The following is a 19,733-nucleotide window of genomic DNA, read 5'->3' as shown; positions in this document are numbered from 1 at the left end:
TCGCGTGTTCACACACTTGTGCTTCCAGGTGAGTGGCGTCTCTATTGTGTGCGTGGTGAAGTGCCTGTGGAGGGCCACCTGCTGGAGGTGGTCTGCCACTGCAGCAGCCTGCGGTCCAGAGCTTCCATGATCCTGCTCAACATCAACAAAGCCATCATCTACCTGTGGCACGGCTGCAAGACACAGGTGCACACACGGAGCGTGGGCACCACCACCGCGCTCAGGATCAAAGAGCAGTGAGTGTGAAATGGTGAACCAAGGACATTTTGGATCCAGTAAACGTACCTTTATAAATATCTGTGCACAACTGCCCGGCTGTGTCAGGTGTCCGCTGGAGGCAGGTCTGCACAGCAGCAGTAAGGTGACCGTCCTGGAGTGCGATGAGGGTGCCGAACCTCCTGGATTCTGGGAGGCTCTGGGCAGGAAAGACAGGAAAACCTACGACTGCATGCTACAAGGTGCAGTCTGAAAATAGCACTTCACAGCATCACGTTTCATTCCCATAGTTAGAAGCCAACGGTGGAAGTTTTGAAGACATCTGGAGACCTTTTGAAGATCTGGAGACAAAGGAATAAGACAGAATAAGAAAGGGTTTAAAAATGAACCATATGGGGGCTGATTTCTTGTTCTGTGCTTCAGATCCAGGAAAGTTTAACTTCACGCCACGGCTTTTCCATCTGAGCAGCACATCTGGGGAGTTTGTAGCGAGAGAGTTCTTCCACCCGTCCAGAGTCCCGGACCGGGTCAGCTCGCTGCCCTTCCTGCAGGAGGACCTGTACAACGCTCCGCAGCCGAGTGAGGCCCGACGGCACAGATGCCCCAGACAAAGCGCTGCTTCCACTAATGTGATGACGTGTTTCCCTGGCAGCTTTATTCCTCGTCGACAATTTCCACGAGGTGTACCTGTGGCAGGGCTGGTGGCCCCAGGACAGCGAGAGCACCGGTTCAGCCCGGATCCGCTGGGATGCAGACCGGAAGTGTGCCATGGAGACCGTGCTGCAGTACTGCAGAGGTGAGAGCTCTGGACACCTGGACTCTACTGGACCAGCTGTGGTTTTGGTCGGAAACGTGCACGTGACCTTTGGCCCTGCTCACACTGCAGGCAAATCTGATTTGTTGATCTTGAAGCGCTTGAATGACCTTTGCAAGCAGAACGTGTTGTGTCTGCCCTTCAGAGCCTGATCAGGACTGGTTGCCCTGGCAACAATGTCCGCTTCAGTACTCGTGCGGTGGCGTTTGTGGGTGCTGAAGCAGTATAGCAACATGGAGGAAGCGGTTCAGACGCGTGTGCACGAGACCAGGGTGCTCCTCGCTCCACCCTGTCCTCGGTGTCCACCCATGACACCAGTGTCCCTCTTGTGTCTCCATTTTGACGACGTCAGTGATTGTCGGTCGTGTTGCAGTGACGCAACAGGCACACCAAATCTGGGTGGGGGGGGGGGAGCGGGGCCTCTGATAAAGGTGAAGGTTCCATGTCTGCAGCTTGATGTGACGTTGTGCACGTGCAGCAGGGGGCAGCGCTCATTCCTGCTGAAGGTGCTGGAACGTTTGGGTGGACTGATCAGTGGTTGAGTCTGGGGGAGAACAGATAAATGAAGCAGCTCCACAGCTGCTGACCTGCTAAATCAATTAAGAAATAATTAAGAAATGTCCCTTTTAGGAATGTTAGAGATGGAAAACCTTCGTTCTGCCTTCTTTGGTTACATGAGTTTGTCCCTTCAGACCGGTGGTTCCTGGATTGTTCTGTTCATAAGTGGCCATAACTTCTGTTCTCTGAACAGGAGCTTTGGAGCAGCACTCTTCAGACACGTTTGCTTCTTTAGCACCAGTGAAAGACCAGTTGTGGAACTTCTTCACAGCTCCTTGGAGCAGTAATGTTTCCATCATTGTTTTCCTACGGCTGGTTTCCTCCTACAGAGAAGGACGAGGAGAAGGTGCAGAAGTCGTATCTGATTCACGCCGGTCTGGAGCCCCTCACCTTCACAAACATGTTTCCAAGCTGGGAGCACAGAGAAGACGTGGCTGAGATCACGGAGAGGGTCGTTACTACACCAGCACAACATCGGCATCATCAGTGTTTTTACAACAACTTTAACACAGGAGATTCCGAGCTTCAACCTTCCCAATAACATCTGCTGTGTCTGCAGGAAGCAGAGGTCTGCAGCCAGATCATCCTGGTGGAGGACGTGTTAGCACGCCTCTGTCAGGACACCTTCCCTCTGGCTCAGCTGCTGGCCCGGCCGCTGCCGGAGGGCGTGGACCCTCTCCGGCTGGAGCTTTACCTGTCTGACCAGGATTTTCAGGTGTGCCCGTAGATCTTTATCACAAACCAACATCAGATTACTGCTTTGAGATGAATAATCCCTAAAATGGTCGGCCTCATCGTCATCATCACACTCTCTTCATATTTCCCGTCTCCATCAAATTCTCACTAGCAGACAAACTTGTAGGTGGATCCAGGTAAGAATTCCCACCAGTTTGCCGATTCTCTCCTCTTGATCACTTTCTTTGAGCGTCACTCCTGTTTCACTAACAAACACGGTGCTGGTGAAGGTTTTCTGATCACCATTATTCGTTTGTGCGGGCAGCGACCACGCTGGCTCCGGGGGGGGGGGGGGCATGAACGCACCGCTCCAAACTTCCAAGCTCACTTCCTGTCTGTTCACCCGACCCTCATAAAGACGGGTGACACTCGTCAGGCTCACTCGGCTTGGGGCTCGGAGCTTCAGTGTCCTCCCTGTTTGGGACGGACGGACGGATTCTGCCTCTGAGCTGTGATTTCTCCTCTTTCCTCCAGAAAGCTTTGGACATGACGAAGGAGGAATATGAAAGTTTGCCAGGGTGGAAACAAGTGAACATAAAGAAAACCAAGGGGCTGTTCTGAAGAGGGCTCGGCCGAGCGAGGAGACGGAGACGGGACGTTTGTGGCTCTCGTTGAGGACAACCGCTCCTGCTTCCTCCCTCAAGGAGAACCACTGGGAATGTTGCTGTGTTCTGGTGACTGGCCCCCATCCCGGAAGTCCTGGACCCTGGGACTCCTCCTGTGCTAGCTTACACTTTTGATTGAGTCACTGTGTGTGTGTGTGTGTGTGTGTGTGTGTGTGTGTGTGTGTGTGTGTGTGATATTTGTGTAAACGCTGGACGCAGCTGCTGTGTGTAGATGAGGCGTGTTGACGTGCACAGTGCCTTGATCTTGATGTACAGTTTCTATACGCAACATCGAGTCTTTTGATGGATCCTCTTTGTGACACATGAATTAACACAGCAACGCTCAACTTCACACACTCGTGGTGGATTCAGCAGCAGCCGCTCGTGTCGTCCACCCAGAACCGTTGCTGCAGGTTAGTTCTCCTGAACGTGACCTAAAGTCCAGTGAGGGAGAAGAAAGTATCTGATTTATATAGGAGGATAATGTAAAGAGGCCCAAATTACGTCTTAAAGGAGTAAAACTATGAGCATATTTATTGATATCATCACAGGGGGTCCTTGAGTCCCTGGGTGGAGGCAAGACCACCAGACACCATCGATCCCAGACACGTACGCACCGAGCAATCTTCAGACGGGGGGGGGGGGGCTCACTGCGGGAACTGCAAGCTGTCCAAGCTGCATTGGGCCAAGATTATATATGTCATAACATCTGTTATGTATGTTATAACATACAGCACACATGATGTATACGATGGGAGATGATGTGGGGGGGGGGGGGGTGCTAGAGAAGGTGGAACAGAGATCAGCCCAAGATGAGGTGGTTACCCCAAGCCGTGTGGCAGGAAAGGTCAAAGGTGAAGGATGACTGAGAACTGGTGTGGACACTGTTGATAAAGCACCTGTAGATAAGAGGGCTCCTGATTTGAGTTGATTTGAGTTCAACCTGGACCCGGTTTCTCTGCCAAGAACCAGAAACTGTCACAGGGTCTAGGGTCAGGGTCTCGGGTCAGGGTCTCGGGTCAGGGTCTAGGGTCAGATGTCAGATGTTAAATGTTGGAGCGGGACGAACCAGGTTGTCCACCTACAAACAGGGAGAAGATGTTTTGGGGAGGAGAGCTGCTGCTAATGTTTGTTCCCAGGGTGAAACCAGAATCTGGGTGGACAGTTTAGCTCAGCGGTGCTTCAGATGCTCCGGAGCGTCTCTGAGGACCTCAGTGTTGTACAAAGGGTTTGTATTATTATTTTGTACATGTGTTTGACCTGCCCGTGTAAATAAAGGTGAAATTAGAGTATTACTGAAGGTTCCTGCTTGTATTCATGGCCTTGGAGCTCGTTGTGTGACTGCTTTTGACTGAATCACTCAAAGGAGTCAATGATTACTGATTGTTTACTGATGGTTTGCTGATTGTTTGCTGATTGTTTGCTGATTGTTTGCTGATTGTTTGCTTCTCTACAGGGAAAAATCAGGGATGAAAAACTAATAAAAAGTGCAACTAACAGAGTCCACGATAACTTCTACAATAGACAGGAGTGCAAAGGTCCGATGTGCTGTGTGATGCAGCAGATGTCAAAGTTCTAAACAGATCCGAGTGTTGCGGTTTGAGGCAGCCCAACAAGAGCTTTTAATTAAGATTAAGATCTTAAAGAACTCAGGTGGTGAAAAGGTGCGCAGAGTGCAGCTTGTTCCTCCGAATGAGGGGCGCCTGGTGACCCAGGGAGAGAGGTGAGAACAACGGGGGAAGCTACGACGGGACAGAACACGAGGAGATACCATCGACCCACGTTCACCACCAAGCGAAGAAGCGACCAGACGCTGGTGAGCTGGAGGCTTTTGAAGGGTGCTGATTGGTGACCAGCTGCAGGTGTGACGGGCACCAGCGAAAGGTCCCCAGGTGGATCCACCACGCCCCCTAGTGACAGAACCAGGAACACAACACAACAAACGGCACCAACACACAGGCCCGGACAGCGAGTGTGAACCAGGCTTGAGTGTGAATGAAGGTCAGGAGGCCCCTTTGTAAACGCTTTAGATTTACCATATCTGCCTCCAGGGTGTGTGTGTGTGTGTGTGTGTGTGTGTGTGTGTGTGTGTGTGTGTGTGTGTGTGGAGGGGGGGGTATTTACTCCAAAATTATAATAATAATAAAAATGTATTAAAATGCTGCTTGATGCGCAGCTCCAAGACAGGGTTGGTGCTCCCTGTGGACGAGAGAAACCACCAGCAGCGCCACCTAGTGGCGGCCAGCCGCGTTACCACGTGTTGCTCTCGGCTGCATCGCTGGCCATCAAGCGAAGAAAAAAGAGCCACGCACGGCCGACACGCACGGCCGACACGCACGGCCGACACGCACGGCCGACACGCACGGCCGACACGCACGGCCGACACGCACGGCCGCTTCATTCTGACTGCAGCTTGGACTAAACTTTGCCTCGAAATGTTGCATGTGGGCAGCTGTTCCTGAAAGGGCGACGACGGTGCCGCTGCTTCATCAGCCAGTCCAAGATGGACACCGCGGAAGAAGGTGAGCGTTATTAAGGGAGTGTTATTAAGTGGTAATAATCTGAAATGTGCGCCGGACCTCCAGCGCCCGGTGGCGTTTGGAGCGCTCGGAACCACCCTCAGGACTCCGAGCCACCGACGGACGCGAAGCCTCGGAGCGGCGGGGTTAGCTGGCGGCTAGGCTAGCTAGCGTTAGCATCCCGTTAGCTGGTGGAACCGAACTATTGTTTTGTTTGTGTTTGTTTTGTGTGATGTACAAAAACAACATTTCGGTAGCATATAACACAGCTGGGAGAGCCTCGTATTAAGACTCGTCGTTATTACATCGTGTAATAACGCAAGCTCATTATTACATGGTTTTTAACCAGTGTATAGATGAAAGAATAAAAGCAGTGTTGTAGCCTAAACAGTAGATGTTCAGTTCCTAAATCGCACATTTCTTACGTTATTACAGTGTTATTACAGTCTCAGTGTCTTGTGTACACTCCAGGTTAATGATAGTGGTTTAGTCAGAGCAGCCAGATAATCCAGAGATTACAGTTTGATCTCTGGAGAAGCCCTGACCACTTCATCAGCATTCGGTTCCACCAGGTTCTGGTTCTGAAGCTTTACGGGCCCCCTCTGTGCAGATATCTGTCGGGTGTGTCGCTCCGAGGGGACCCAGGACAGACCGCTGTACCACCCCTGCGTCTGCACCGGCAGCATCAAGTTCATCCACCAGGAATGGTACGTTCAGGCGCCGCCTCTCGTTTGGTGCCTTTATTATCGTGTAATTACTAACGAGGACGTGAGCAGGGCCCCTGTGGACGGTGGGGTCCATCAGAGCGGCGGTGGCAAGCCTGTAACTCCGCCTCCTTTTGGTTGATCCCCAGTTTGCTGCAGTGGCTGAAACACAGCAGGAAGGAGTACTGCGAGCTGTGTCAGCACCGGTTCGCCTTCACGCCAAGTGAGTGCCGCACCGTTCCCCGTAGGATGGCGCCGGTCCCACCTCTGCTTCACCCCCCCTGGTTCACCCCCCCTGGTTCACCCGCCCTGGTTCACCCCCCCTGGTTCACCCCCCCTGGTTCTGTCTGTCCCTGCAGTCTACTCGCCGGACATGCCGTCTCGCCTGCCGGTTCAGGACATCTTCGCCGGGCTGGTCGCCAGTGTCGGCACCGCCATCCGATACTGGTTCCATTACACGCTGGTGGCCTTTGCCTGGCTCGGCGTGGTGCCTCTGACGGCGTGTACGTTCCCGGGAAAGCTTCTAAACCAGTTTATCTGTAGAGATAATGACGCTGAACGCGTTGCTCTGCTCCAACAGGTCGTATCTACAAGTGTCTCTTTACGGGCTCCGTGAGCTCCCTCCTGACGCTGCCCTTGGACATGCTGTCCACGTAAGTGTGCTCGCTGTCCCCGTGTGTTTGTGTTGCACACACGAGGTTAGAGGACAGGTCAGATATCAGCTGGAGGACCATGACAGCAGGTCAAACATCCGTGAGGGTTCAACTGGAGGGTTGTGGGTGTGAAAGTGGCTGGGAGGTGGTGTCCCTGCACCTGAAACACACACAGCTGCTCCAGACCCAACACCTGACCCCCTGCTGCTACTGTGGGTCTCAGCTCACCTGTCCTGAGCCCTGGTGCAGCTCCCTCTCAGTGGGGACACCAGGAAGTGGAGCAAGTTCTGTGTCCTGTGAACTTCTGCACTTCCTCCTTGATTTCCACACACACTTCCTGGCCCAGGTGGGGTGAACTGTGGGATTCTGAGCTGTCCCAAGTCCACACAAGTCACGTCTGATGCATACCTGATAAAATGGGCGGGGCAAGTACACTTCCAGGTAACTTGGCAGCAGAAGGACCATGAAGTAGGTGAAGCAAAGACAGGAAGTGATGCAGCATGACTGCGTAGAAGCAGACGGCAGGTAGAGAAGAGGCGGAGCAGTGAGGAGGCTCGTGAGGATGAGGAGCAGGGCTGAGATGTGAGATGCAGCCAAGAACCATGGTTGATGTGGACTCTCCTTGCAGACAGAACCTCCTTGCAGATTGTCTCCAGGGCTGCTTTGTGGTGGCCTGCACTCTGTGCGCCTTCATCAGCCTGGTGTGGCTCCGAGAGCAGATCGTCCATGGTGGGGCTCCTCAGTGGCTGGAGCACCACCAACCTCCTCTGGTTCCTGGCCAGCCCAACGGCCCCGCCCCCCCCAACCAGGTGAGAACCACTGATCTGGTTTCCATTCATTTCCAGCATGTTTGACCCTGTTGACAAATAAACAGGAACCAGATTAATATAATCTGACTGAGATGATCCAATTTAGATCACTCTGAAAACTACCAAGACATGGATGGATGGATGGATGAATGATGGATGGATGATGGATGGATGGATGGATGATGGATGGATGGATGGATGGTGGATGATGGATGGATGGATGGATGATGGATGGATGGATGGTGGATGGGTGGATGATGGATGATGGATGGATCAGTGATAAGATGTTTACACAGACTCTACAGACTCTCTGTTTACATGCACTCTCCATGTTTACATGAACTCTCCATGTTTACATGCACTCTACATGTTTACATGAACTCTCCATGTTTACATGCACTCTACATGTTTACATGCACTCTCCATGTTTACATGAACTCTACATGTTTACATGAACTCTCCATGTTTACATGAACTCTCCATGTTTACATGCACTCTACATGTTTACATGAACTCTCCATGTTTACATGAACTCTCCATGTTTACATGAACTCTCCATGTTTACATGCACTCTACATGTTTACATGCACTCTCCATGTTTACATGAACTCTCCATGTTTACATGCACTCTACATGTTTACATGCACTCTCCATGTTTACATGAACTCTCCATGTTTACATGCACTCTACATGTTTACATGCACTCTCCATGTTTACATGAACTCTCCATGTTTACATGAACTCTCCATGTTTACATGCACTCTACATGTTTACATGCACTCTACATGTTTACATGCACTCTCCATGTTTACATGCACTCTACATGTTTACATGAACTCTCCATGTTTACATGCACTCTCCATGTTTACATGCACTCTCCATGTTTACATGCACTCTCCATGTTTACATGAACTCTCCATGTTTACATGCACTCTACATGTTTACATGAACTCTCCATGTTTACATGCACTCTCCATGTTTACATGCACTCTCCATGTTTACATGAACTCTACATGTTTACATGAACTCTCCATGTTTACATGCACTCTCCATGTTTACATGCACTCTCCATGTTTACATGAACTCTACATGTTTACATGCACTCTACATGTTTACATGAACTCTCCATGTTTACATGCACTCTCCATGTTTACATGCACTCTCCATGTTTACATGCACTCTACATGTTTACATGAACTCTCCATGTTTACATGCACTCTCCATGTTTACATGCACTCTCCATGTTTACATGCACTCTCCATGTTTACATGAACTCTCCATGTTTACATGCACTCTACATGTTTACATGAACTCTCCATGTTTACATGCACTCTCCATGTTTACATGCACTCTCCATGTTTACATGAACTCTCCATGTTTACATGCACTCTACATGTTTACATGAACTCTCCATGTTTACATGCACTCTCCATGTTTACATGAACTCTCCATGTTTACATGCACTCTCCATGTTTACATGAACTCTCCATGTTTACATGCACTCTACATGTTTACATGAACTCTCCATGTTTACATGCACTCTCCATGTTTACATGAACTCTCCATGTTTACATGCACTCTCCATGTTTACCTGCACTCTCCATGTTTACATGAACTCTCCATGTTTACATGCACTCTACATGTTTACATGAACTCTCCATGTTTACATGCACTCTCCATGTTTACATGCACTCTCCATGTTTACATGAACTCTCCATGTTTACATGCACTCTCCATGTTTACATGAACTCTACATGTTTACATGCACTCTACATGTTTACATGCACTCTCCATGTTTACATGGACTCTCCATGTTTACCTGCACTCTCCATGTTTACCTGCACTCTCCATGTTTACATGGACTCTCCATGTTTACCTGCACTCTCCATGTTTACATGGACTCTCCATGTTTACCTGCACTCTCCATGTTTACATGCACTCTCCATGTTTACATGCACTCTCCATGTTTACATGAACTCTCCATGTTTACATGCACTCTCCATGTTTACATGCACTCTACATGTTTACATGAACTCTCCATGTTTACATGCACTCTCCATGTTTACATGCACTCTCCATGTTTACATGAACTCTCCATGTTTACATGCACTCTCCATGTTTACATGCACTCTCCATGTTTACCTGCACTCTCCATGTTTACATGCACTCTCCATGTTTACATGGACTCTCCATGTTTACCTGCACTCTCCATGTTTACATGCACTCTCCATGTTTACATGGACTCTCCATGTTTACCTGCACTCTCCATGTTTACATGCACTCTACATGTTTACATGAACTCTCCATGTTTACATGGACTCTCCATGTTTACCTGCACTCTCCATGTTTACCTGCACGTGTAAATTAGCTTGGCTGATCTTCAGGTCCCAGCTGAGAACATCGGTCAGGCTGCTGCTGCAGACGAGGCTGCAGCCGGGGCGCCTCTCGCCGACCCCCCCGACAACCTGGACCCTGCAGATCCACAGGAGGCTGAAGACCACCGAGATGAAGCCGAACTTGATGATGAAGAGGAGGAAGAGGAAGATGTCAGGCTACAGGATGCAAATAATGGAGGGCAGGGTGAGTGTGAGAAGGTGGAGGTCCATGATTATAGATGATCTTGTCAGGAGTTTCTGAAATAAATCATATGTTTGTCTCAAATGACTGAAGAACTTTGGTGGACTGGGTGCTTTTGTTCAGTTCTTATTTGTGCTTTGTAGAAGACTTGAACTGGAACGCTCTTGAGTGGGACCGTGCAGCCGAGGAGCTGACCTGGGAGAGGGTGGGTCCCTTTTTATTCCCCCGTGTCCTCTGTCTGCTCTGCATGGACAGCTGGGACACAGACATGCGTGACCATTCCCTTCTGTCTTTACATCCTTGAGGAATATATTTGACATTGCTCTTTGTCTTTGTCCCAGATGTTGGGCCTGGACGGCTCTTTGGTGTTCTTGGTAAGTGCAGACGGCTCACGTGAGGAAGAGGCGTGTCAGACCGTCTCGTCTCGCCACAGCTAACTCCAGAAAACTCCCTCACATTTGGTTGAAAAGCTCCTCTGACATTTAACAAGTTTAACAAGGTCTGTAGAGCAGAAACGATGTAGTTGGAGGTCTCAGAGATCCATCTGTGTCTCCTAGGAGCACGTGTTCTGGGTGGTGTCTCTGAACACACTCTTCATCTTGGTCTTTGGTGAGTCAGAAGTGTCGTAAACCCAAAGAATCTCTCAGGATTCTGTTGTGTTGAGCAGGAACGACCTTTGAAAGCTTATCCTCTGATCTGCTGTGCTCTTCAGCTTTCTGTCCGTACCACGTTGGCCATTTCTCCGTGGTTGGACTGGGCCTTGAAGACTACGTGAGTGCAGAGCTGCTTCATTTCAGAAGCTCTGTGTTTGTCACATGGTCATCGTGTTGTGTCTGTTTGCAGATGAAAGCCTCCCACTTTGATGGCCTCATCACCACCATCCTGGGGTACATCCTCCTGGCAGGGGCTCTCATCGCCTGCCACGTATCCATCGCCACCCTGCTGTGTGTCAGGCTGAAGGCCAATCCTCAGCACCCTCGTTAAACTCTTGACAGCACTTTGTTGTTGGTTCTTAACTTACGCTCTGCAGGCTTTGGCTTCGTTAGTGAGGTTTCAGCGCTCCGGGCGCCTCCTGGGTGTCTGCTACGTTGTTGTCAAGGTAAATTAATGCTGGGTGTCGGAAGGGCTTCCTCAACACTTTGATGTTTTACGATGAACATTTTTCACACAGCAACAGCCCGAGAAACCTTCTTGTTCTCTGTGTTTATTTTGCAGGTCTCTCTTTTGGTCGTCATGGAGATAGGACTGTTTCCACTCATTTGTGGCTGGTGGCTGGACATTTGCTCACTGGTCAGCTCAGATAACTGTGGTGACAATACTGCCCCTCATTTCAAATACCGTATTGGCCCGAATATAAGACGACCCTGATGATAAGACGACCCCCTCTTTTTCAAGACTCAAGTTTGAAAAGACTTTTTGAACACCAAATTTCATTTTTATACAGAAAATAATGACAGTACATCTGAAACAAATGATTATATCTTCGACCCACTTTTCTCCAGATTGTCGCTACATTTCTCTATTTTCTGTTATCTCTTCTCTTATTTTCTTCTCTTTTCTGTCTTACCGCTATTTTTTATTTTTCTTCTTCGTGCTACCGCTATTTTTATTTTTCTTCTTCATGAGAGGGGTTCGCTTTGGCCTGGGACGTTATGTTCAGCATTCGCTTTAAATATATCTGGCGCCATCTAGCGTTGTGAATGGGTATAATGTCTAGACCGCGAATGTAAGACGACCCCCACTTTTTCAGTCTTATTTCAACACAAAAAACAGCGTCTTATATTCGGGCCAGTACGGTAGTCCCCTTCCTGCCAGCTCTGCGTCTGTATGGTGACACACCGTGAGATGTGTGTTTCCTGCTTGTAGGAGATGTTTGATGCCACTCTGAAGGACAGGGAGCAGAGCTTTGACTCTGCTCCTGGTACTACCATGTTCCTCCACTGGCTGGTGGGCATGGTCTACGTCTTTTACTTTGCCTCATTCATTCTGCTTCTGCGAGAGGTAACGTAGCTGCCTTTTAGACCCTTGTGGCTCATGGCATTAAAAAAGGTTGACAGAATAGTTTTTGTGTGTTCTAGGTACTCAGACCTGGTGTCCTGTGGTTTCTGAGGAACCTGAATGATCCAGACTTTAACCCAGTCCAGGAGATGATTCACCTTCCCATTTACAGACACCTGCGGAGGTTCATTCTCTCTGTGGTCAGTCGTCTCTCCTCTTCTTCTGGTTCTCTCCATTATCACCACCTTCTAATCTTTGGAGCCAACGTTGCGTGTGTGAAGATGTCCGCTCAGATCTGCTGCTGCTATGAATGCTCAGTCCCCTCTGGACTCGGCTCTAATAGCAGAGCTGTTGGAGGTGCAGTAGACGTTGGGATGTCTGGTGATTAGGAATTCACAGAAGAGGATGGTGACAGATGCATGCTGGGTAATGGTCCCGTCTACGATGTCCACTGCAGCTGTGTCCTTTTCTGCCTCTTCCAGGTGGTGTTTGGCTCCATAGTTCTGCTGATGCTGTGGCTTCCTATTAGAATCATCAAACTGCTCTTCCCAACCTTCCTTCCATACAACGTCATGCTTTATAGGTGAGCACATCACCACTGTCTGATCACATCCCAGAATAATCCTGAACAGATCTGAACCGCGTTCCATGTTGTGCTCTGCAGCGACGCCCCCGTCAGTGAGCTGTCGGTGGAGCTGCTGCTGCTTCAGGTGGTTCTGCCGGCTCTGCTGGAGCAGGGTCACACACGCCAGTGGCTGAAGAAGCTGGTGCACGCCTGGACCTTCACTGCTGGATACGTCCTGTAGGCTGGAGCCCTCAGAATGGGTGGCACCGTCAGTACTGCTCTCCTAACTCCTGCTCCCCAACAGTGACCTTCACTCCTATCTCCTGGGAGACCACGAGGATGAGGACAACCAAATCAACAACAACCTTGCTGGTCGCCATCACAACAACAGGTTCCCCGGTTTTGGGGACGGGCTCCATGCTGCCCATCAGGCCATTTTACAGCAGGGCGGCCCTGTGGGTTTCCGGTCCTACCACCGGCCAGCCAACTTCCCCCTGAAGGTGTGTGGTGAATATCGTCTCAGGGTGTGGTGAATATAGTCTCAGGTGTGTGGTGAATATAGTCTCAGGTGTGTGGTGAATATAGTCTCAGGTGTGTGGTGAATATAGTCTCAGGTGTGTGGTGAATATAGTCTCAGGTGTGTGGTGAATATAGTCTCAGGTGTGTGTGGTGAATATCGTCTCAGGTGTGTGGTGAATAGAATCTCAGGGTGTGGTGAATAGAATCTCAGGTGTGTGGTGAATAGAATCTCAGGTGTGTGGTGAATATAGTCTCAGGTGTGTGGTGAATATAGTCTCAGGTGTGTGGTGAATAGAATCTCAGGTGTGTGGTGAATATAGTCTCAGGTGTGTGGTGAATATCGTCTCAGGTGTGTGGTGAATATAGTCTCAGGTGTGTGGTGAATATAGTCTCAGGTGTGTGGTGAATATCGTCTCAGGTGTGTGGTGAATATCGTCTCAGGTGTGTGGTGAATATCGTCTCAGGTGTGTGGTGAATAGAATCTCAGGTGTGTGGTGAATATAGTCTCAGGTGTGTGGTGAATAGAATCTCAGGGTGTGGTGAATAGAATCTCAGGTGTGTGGTGAATAGAATCTCAGGTGTGTGGTGAATATAGTCTCAGGTGTGTGGTGAATATCGTCTCAGGTGTGTGGTGAATATCGTCTCAGGTGTGTGGTGAATATCGTCTCAGGTGTGTGGTGAATATAGTCTCAGGTGTGTGGTGAATAGAATCTCAGGTGTGTGGTGAATATAGTCTCAGGTGTGTGGTGAATATCGTCTCAGGTGTGTGGTGAATAGAATCTCAGGTGTGTGGTGAATATAGTCTCAGGTGTGTGGTGAATATCGTCTCAGGTGTGTGGTGAATAGAATCTCAGGTGTGTGGTGAATATCGTCTCAGGGTGTGGTGAATATAGTCTCAGGTGTGTGGTGAATAGAATCTCAGGTGTGTGGTGAATATAGTCTCAGGTGTGTGGTGAATATAGTCTCAGGTGTGTGGTGAATATCGTCTCAGGTGTGTGGTGAATATAGTCTCAGGTGTGTGGTGAATATAGTCTCAGGTGTGTGGTGAATAGAATCTCAGGTGTGTGGTGAATATCGTCTCAGGTGTGTGGTGAATAGAATCTCAGGTGTGTGGTGAATAGAATCTCAGGTGTGTGGTGAATAGAATCTCAGGTGTGTGGTGAATATAGTCTCAGGTGTGTGGTGAATAGAATCTCAGGTGTGTGGTGAATAGAATCTCAGGTGTGTGGTGAATAGAATCTCAGGTGTGTGGTGAATAGAATCTCAGGTGTGTGGTGAATAGAATCTCAGGGTGTGGTGAATAGAATCTCAGGTGTGTGGTGAATAGAATCACTGCTGCAGGCTTTATAAGTTATTTATAAGTTATCTTAAGTTATTCCTGTTCCTGGGAACTGAACCAGCTTTTTATTCAACAGAACCCTTAAAGTGAGAACATCTGACAGCCAAGCATGTCTGCACATGTTCATCTGATCCATAACTGACTAAAGTGTGTGTGTGTGTGTGTGTGTGTGTGTGTGTGTGTGTGTGTGTGTGGTGTGTGTGTGTGTGTGTGTGTGTGTGTGTGTGTGTTTGACACTTCAGAAATGATTGGAAGGTGCAAGAACATCAAGCATAATATGTTTTTGTTGCTCGGAATGATTGTGGATGTGAAGCAGTTGAAGGTTCCTGACCTGAGTGTCTCTGCCTCTTCAGATCCTCCTGCTGGTGGTCTTCATGTGTGCGACTCTTTTACTGGCCAGCCTGATCTGCCTCACACTGCCAGGTATGTTGTCTCAGCGCAGAGGCCTTTTCTTGGTTCTACTTGCCGTCTTCTTCATGCCTGTGGCTTCTCTGACCAGTGTGTGCAGGCCGCTGGCTGATGTCCTTCTGGATGGGCAGCACCCTGGTCCATGAGCTGTACACTGCAGCCAGTGGGCTGTATCTGTGCTGGCTGTGCATCCGAGGCGCCACCATGTTGCTGTCCTGGATGCCACAGGGACGGTCCGTCATCATGATCAAGGTCCACGAGTGGACACTCATGGTAGTGTTGAGATCTCTTGGCTCCCCGCTGATGCTGTTGTAAAGAACAACAATGAATTCCTGTTGTGTTGTGGATGCCAACAGCTTCTGAAGACCATTGTGGTGGCTGTGATGTTGGCTGGGCTGGTTCCTCTGCTGCTGGGTCTGCTGTTTGAACTGGTAATCGTCGCTCCGCTCAGGGTCCCGTTAGACCAGACGCCACTCTTTTACCCCTGGCAGGTAGGAGTTAGGGTTAAAATAGAAAACATACCTACAATCAGGTCTGCCATTACAGATCCTGGACATGTGTAAAACTGGCTATAATGTCAGAGAAAAGGTGTTTGTATGAGAGCTCTGTGTGTGTGTGTGTGCGTGTGTGTGTGTGTGTGCGCGTGTGTGTGTGTGACAGGACTGGGCCCTGGGTGTGCTTCATGCTAAAATCATTGCTGCCATCACGTTGATGGGGCCTCAGTGGTGGCTCAAAACCGTCATCGAGCAGGTGGGAGCTCTCTTCCTTTCCAGAGAACATTTCCCAACACGAGGAGCCGATCCGGCGTGAACTGACACGTCTGCACGCCGTCTGCAGGTTTATGCTAACGGCATCCGCAACATTGACTTGCATTTCATCGTGCAAAGCCTGGCTGCTCCGGTGATCTGCATCCTGCTGCTGGCCCTCAGTGTTCCCTACACCATCTCCAGGGGCATCGCGCCACTCTTGGGTGAGTCTTTGTCAAAGAGTCAACAACTCAGAGAAGGCTCAACTTTAGTTGCACCCCCATTTTTATCTGGACAGTGATTGGTCGTGATAGTGAAGGACACTAGTAATGACCTACTGGTGATGACCGACTGGTTATGACCTGCTGATGATGACCGACTGGTGATGACCTACTGGTAATGACCTACTGGTAATGACCTACTGGTAATGACCTGCTGGTAATGACCTACTGGTGATGACCGACTGGTAATGACCTACTGGTAATGACCTGCTGGTAATGACCTACTGGTAATGACCTACTGGTAATGACCTGCTGATGATGACCGACTGGTAATGACCTACTGGTGATGACCAACTGGTAATGACCTGCTGGTGATGACCTGCTGGTAATGACCTACTGGTGATGACCGACTGGTAATGACCTACTGGTGATGACCAACTGGTAATGACCTGCTGGTGATGACCTGCTGATGATGACCGACTGGTGTTGACTGACTGGTAATGACCTGCTATGACCTGCGTAATGACCTGCTGGTAATGACCTGCTGGTAATGACCTACTGGTAATGACCTGCTGGTAATGACCTACTGGTCATGACCTACTGGTGATGACCAACTGGTAATGACCTGCTGGTGATGACCTGCTGGTAATGACCTACTGGTGATGACCGACTGGTAATGACCTACTGGTGATGACCAACTGGTAATGACCTGCTGGTGATGACCTGCTGGTAATGACCTACTGGTGATGACCAACTGGTAATGACCTGCTGGTGATGACCTACTGGTAATGACCTACTGGTGATGACCAACTGGTAATGACCTGCTGGTGATGACCTGCTGGTAATGACCTACTGGTGATGACCGACTGGTAATGACCTACTGGTGATGACCGACTGGTAATGACCTGCTGGTAATGACCTACTGGTAATGACCTACTGGTGATGACCGACTGGTAATGACCTGCTGGTGATGACCTGCTGGTAATGACCTACTGGTGATGACCGACTGGTAATGACCTACTGGTGATGACCAACTGGTAATGACCTGCTGGTGATGACCTGCTGATGATGACCGACTGGTGTTGACTGACTGGTAATGACCTGCTGGTAATGACCTGCTGGTAATGACCTGCTGGTAATGACCTGCTGGTAATGACCTGCTGGTAATGACCTGCTGGTAATGACCTGCTGGTAATGACCTGCTGGTAATGACCTACTGGTAATGACCTGCTGGTAATGACCTACTGGTCATGACCGACTGGTAATGACCTACTGGTAATGACCTGCTGGTGATGACCTGCTGATGATGACCGACTGGTAATGACCTGCTGGTAATGACCTGCTGGTAATGACCTACTGGTAATGACCTGCTGGTAATGACCTGCTGGTAATGACCTACTGGTAATGACCTGCTGGTAATGACCTACTGGTCATGACCGACTGTCCTGTTTGTTGTGACGTTATTCAGAGTTCTGTTGAAAAGGTTGATGCAGTATCGCCCTCCAACCACTGTGGGGCAACAGTCAGTCCTCCAGCAGAGCTGCAACAGCCTGTAACAGCCCGTAACAGCCTGCAACAGCCTGCAACAGCTGGGCCCTGCAGCAACAGACATGCTGTCTGTTCTGTCCCTCTTCTCCAGGTGTGCAGCCGGAGACGCAGATGCTGGTGGAGAGGAGGATCTACCCCTTCCTGCTGATGGTGCTGGTGCTCTTGGTGCTCCTTTCCTTCCAGATACGACAGTTCAGACGCCTCTACCAACACATTAAAAATGACAAGTCAGTCACGCACACGCCTCAGCAACGTGCACGCAGCCACAACACACACGCACGTCAGACAGCCCTGCAGCATGAACACACAGCTCTGCACAGAAGGTGCTGCTGGGATGTCGATGCTGTTTCCTCTGAGTGTGTGAGCGTCTCCTCTGAGTGTGTGAGCGTCTCCTCTGGGTGTGTGAGCGTCTCCTCTGGGTGTGAGCGTCTCCTCTGGGTGTGTGAGCGTCTCCTCTGAGTGTGTGAGCGTCTCCTCTGGGTGTGTGAGCGTCTCCTCTGGGTGTGTGAGCGTCTCCTCTGGGTGTGTGAGCGTCTCCTCTGGGTGTGTGAGCGTCTCCTCTGGGTGTGTGAGCGTCTCCTCTGAGTGTGTGTGAGCGTCTCCTCTGGGTGTGTGAGCGTCTCCTCTGAGTGTGTGAGCGTCTCCTCTGGGTGTGTGAGCGTCTCCTCTGGGTGTGTGAGCGTCTCCTCTGAGTGTGTGAGCGTCTCCTCTGGGTGTGTGAGCGTCTCCTCTGGGTGTGTGAGCGTCTCCTCTGAGTGTGTGAGCGTCTCCTCTGAGTGTGTGAGCGTCTCCTCTGGGTGTGTGAGCGTCTCCTCTGGGTGTGTGAGCGTCTCCTCTGAGTGTGAGCGTCTCCTCTGAGTGTGTGAGCGTCTCCTCTGGGTGTGTGAGCGTCTCCTCTGGGTGTGTGAGCGTCTCCTCTGAGTGTGTGAGCGTCTCCTCTGGGTGTGTGAGCGTCTCCTCTGGGTGTGTGAGCGTCTCCTCTGGGTGTGTGAGCGTCTCCTCTGAGTGTGAGCGTCTCCTCTGGGTGTGTGAGCGTCTCCTCTGGGTGTGTGAGCGTCTCCTCTGAGTGTGTGAGCGTCTCCTCTGAGTGTGTGAGCGTCTCCTCTGGGTGTGTGAGCGTCTCCTCTGAGTGTGTGAGCGTCTCCTCTGTCACCTGCAGGTATTTGGTTGGACAGCGACTGGTGAACTACGAGCGTGCAGCAGGCAGGAAGAGGTCCGCCTCTCCCTTCAGCTCGCCCCCGTAGACCTGCTGCTCCCGTTGGCCGATAGACACCCCCCCCCCCCCCCCGGGGGGCTGCAGCCAGCTGCCTGCTGCACATGGGTTCAGTTCTGAACAGCCGGCAGGTCCATCACCTGAATCCGTGTCTCCTTAGTTTGGCTTCAGCTTTGACCTCATCGTGCTTCCATCTTCGATGCTCTACAGAACCAGTCGTTGCTTCTCTGACCGTTTTAGTTGTTTTTATTGATGTTTTTATTTTGGAATTTAGCTGCTACACAATGTTGCTTTTTATTTTTTGGAATTCAATGTAGGAAACAAGAAAAATCAAAGCACAGAACTTCCATCTGCGTCGTGCAGTGTTGCCGTTTGGAATAAAGGAAGAGATGTGAGGCGGCACAGCTCCTCGTGCTCCTCGTGCTCCTCCTGCTCCTCGTGCTCCTCCTGCTCCTCGTGCTCCTCCTGCTCCTCGTGCTCCTCGTGCTGCTCTGCAGACGGGAAAAAGCCTCCAAAACAAGCCATCACGTCAGTGCGTATAGACGCTCCGTACGCGCGTATAGACGCTCCGTACGCGCGTATAGACGCTCCGTACGTGCGTACGGACGCTCCGATTTCTGTGCACGTTGGACCAGTTGGAGCTGAGACTGAATCTCTTCCGTCCAATGTGTGAGATGAGCCCACTAACGTCCTCTATTTAACTGCTTTTGTGCTGTGCTACTCGCATCCATCCAGCATCATGACGTTTAGGGATCTTTGTCGTCTTCTCTACCCCAGTTTGACGTCAGATGTTGGTCGTTCAGTTTTTCAAAGCAAATATTTCTATTTTTGTACGTCCATAAAGGCAGCGTACTGTAAAATGTAGCTCAGTGTTGGTTCAAGTCATTTCACACAAAATAAAGAATGAAAGTCTCCTCAGGCTGCTTCTCTGACTGAGTGTGTGTGTGTGTGTGTGTGGGGGGGGGGGTCCAACACGTGACCTTGAC

General features: G+C 50.1%; 2 protein-coding genes across 10 annotated transcripts in view; both read left to right on the top strand.

Moving 5' to 3' along the window:
• The window catches only part of LOC130538816 (supervillin-like), a 29,850-nt gene extending 25,425 nt beyond the window's left edge, over positions 1-4,425 (top strand). For 6 of the 7 annotated variants that reach the window (XM_057056735.1, XM_057056734.1, XM_057056731.1 and 3 more), the window contains 7 exons: positions 29-236; positions 325-458; positions 640-795; positions 869-1,012; positions 1,918-2,039; positions 2,148-2,303; positions 2,798-4,425. In XM_057056735.1, coding sequence (XP_056912715.1) covers positions 29-236; positions 325-458; positions 640-795; positions 869-1,012; positions 1,918-2,039; positions 2,148-2,303; positions 2,798-2,884 — 1,007 coding nt within the window. In that variant the 3' untranslated portion in view covers positions 2,885-4,425. Of the gene's footprint in view, positions 1-28; positions 237-324; positions 459-639; positions 796-868; positions 1,013-1,917; positions 2,040-2,147; positions 2,304-2,438; positions 2,461-2,797 lie in introns of all 7 variants that reach the window. The other variant, XM_057056732.1, reaches the window with a different exon arrangement.
• A 768-nt stretch (positions 4,426-5,193) lies between these two features.
• Positions 5,194-19,661, top strand: LOC130538832 (E3 ubiquitin-protein ligase MARCHF6-like). 3 transcript variants are annotated; one of them, XM_057056763.1, is made up of 26 exons: positions 5,194-5,450; positions 6,058-6,154; positions 6,301-6,374; positions 6,511-6,654; positions 6,732-6,804; positions 7,433-7,613; positions 9,998-10,193; positions 10,337-10,395; positions 10,532-10,564; positions 10,748-10,799; positions 10,903-10,961; positions 11,034-11,114; positions 11,221-11,289; positions 11,406-11,480; positions 12,057-12,191; positions 12,269-12,388; positions 12,671-12,771; positions 12,853-12,990; positions 13,058-13,253; positions 14,965-15,034; positions 15,111-15,292; positions 15,376-15,510; positions 15,680-15,769; positions 15,857-15,989; positions 17,626-17,761; positions 18,694-19,661. In XM_057056763.1, exons 1-26 carry the CDS (start codon positions 5,432-5,434, stop codon positions 18,776-18,778), a joined length of 2,733 nt encoding a protein of 910 aa, XP_056912743.1. In that variant the 5' UTR covers positions 5,194-5,431; the 3' UTR covers positions 18,779-19,661. The 3 variants fall into 3 exon arrangements, with proteins under 3 accessions (XP_056912743.1, XP_056912744.1, XP_056912742.1); XM_057056762.1 differs by having other exon boundaries at positions 5,195-5,450; positions 10,334-10,395; XM_057056764.1 differs by lacking the exons at positions 17,626-17,761; positions 18,694-19,661 and adding an exon at positions 17,455-17,547 and having other exon boundaries at positions 10,334-10,395.
• The last annotated feature ends 72 nt before the right edge of the window (positions 19,662-19,733 follow it).

This window comes from Takifugu flavidus, chromosome 15, assembly GCF_003711565.1.
Source record: "Takifugu flavidus isolate HTHZ2018 chromosome 15, ASM371156v2, whole genome shotgun sequence".
Classification (NCBI taxonomy): Eukaryota; Metazoa; Chordata; class Actinopteri; order Tetraodontiformes; family Tetraodontidae; genus Takifugu; species Takifugu flavidus.
Note: the sequence above shows the minus strand (reverse complement) of the source record. Positions and strands in the feature narration are given on the sequence as shown.

Excerpts from the sequence above, each read along its gene's own strand:
- LOC130538832 (XM_057056762.1), top strand. Across the intron at positions 10,962-11,033 it reads GACTGGGCCTTGAAGACTAC|ATGAAAGCCTCCCACTTTGA; the intron begins GTGAGTGCAGAG and ends GTCTGTTTGCAG. Across the intron at positions 12,389-12,670 it reads GGAGGTTCATTCTCTCTGTG|GTGGTGTTTGGCTCCATAGT; the intron begins GTCAGTCGTCTC and ends TGCCTCTTCCAG.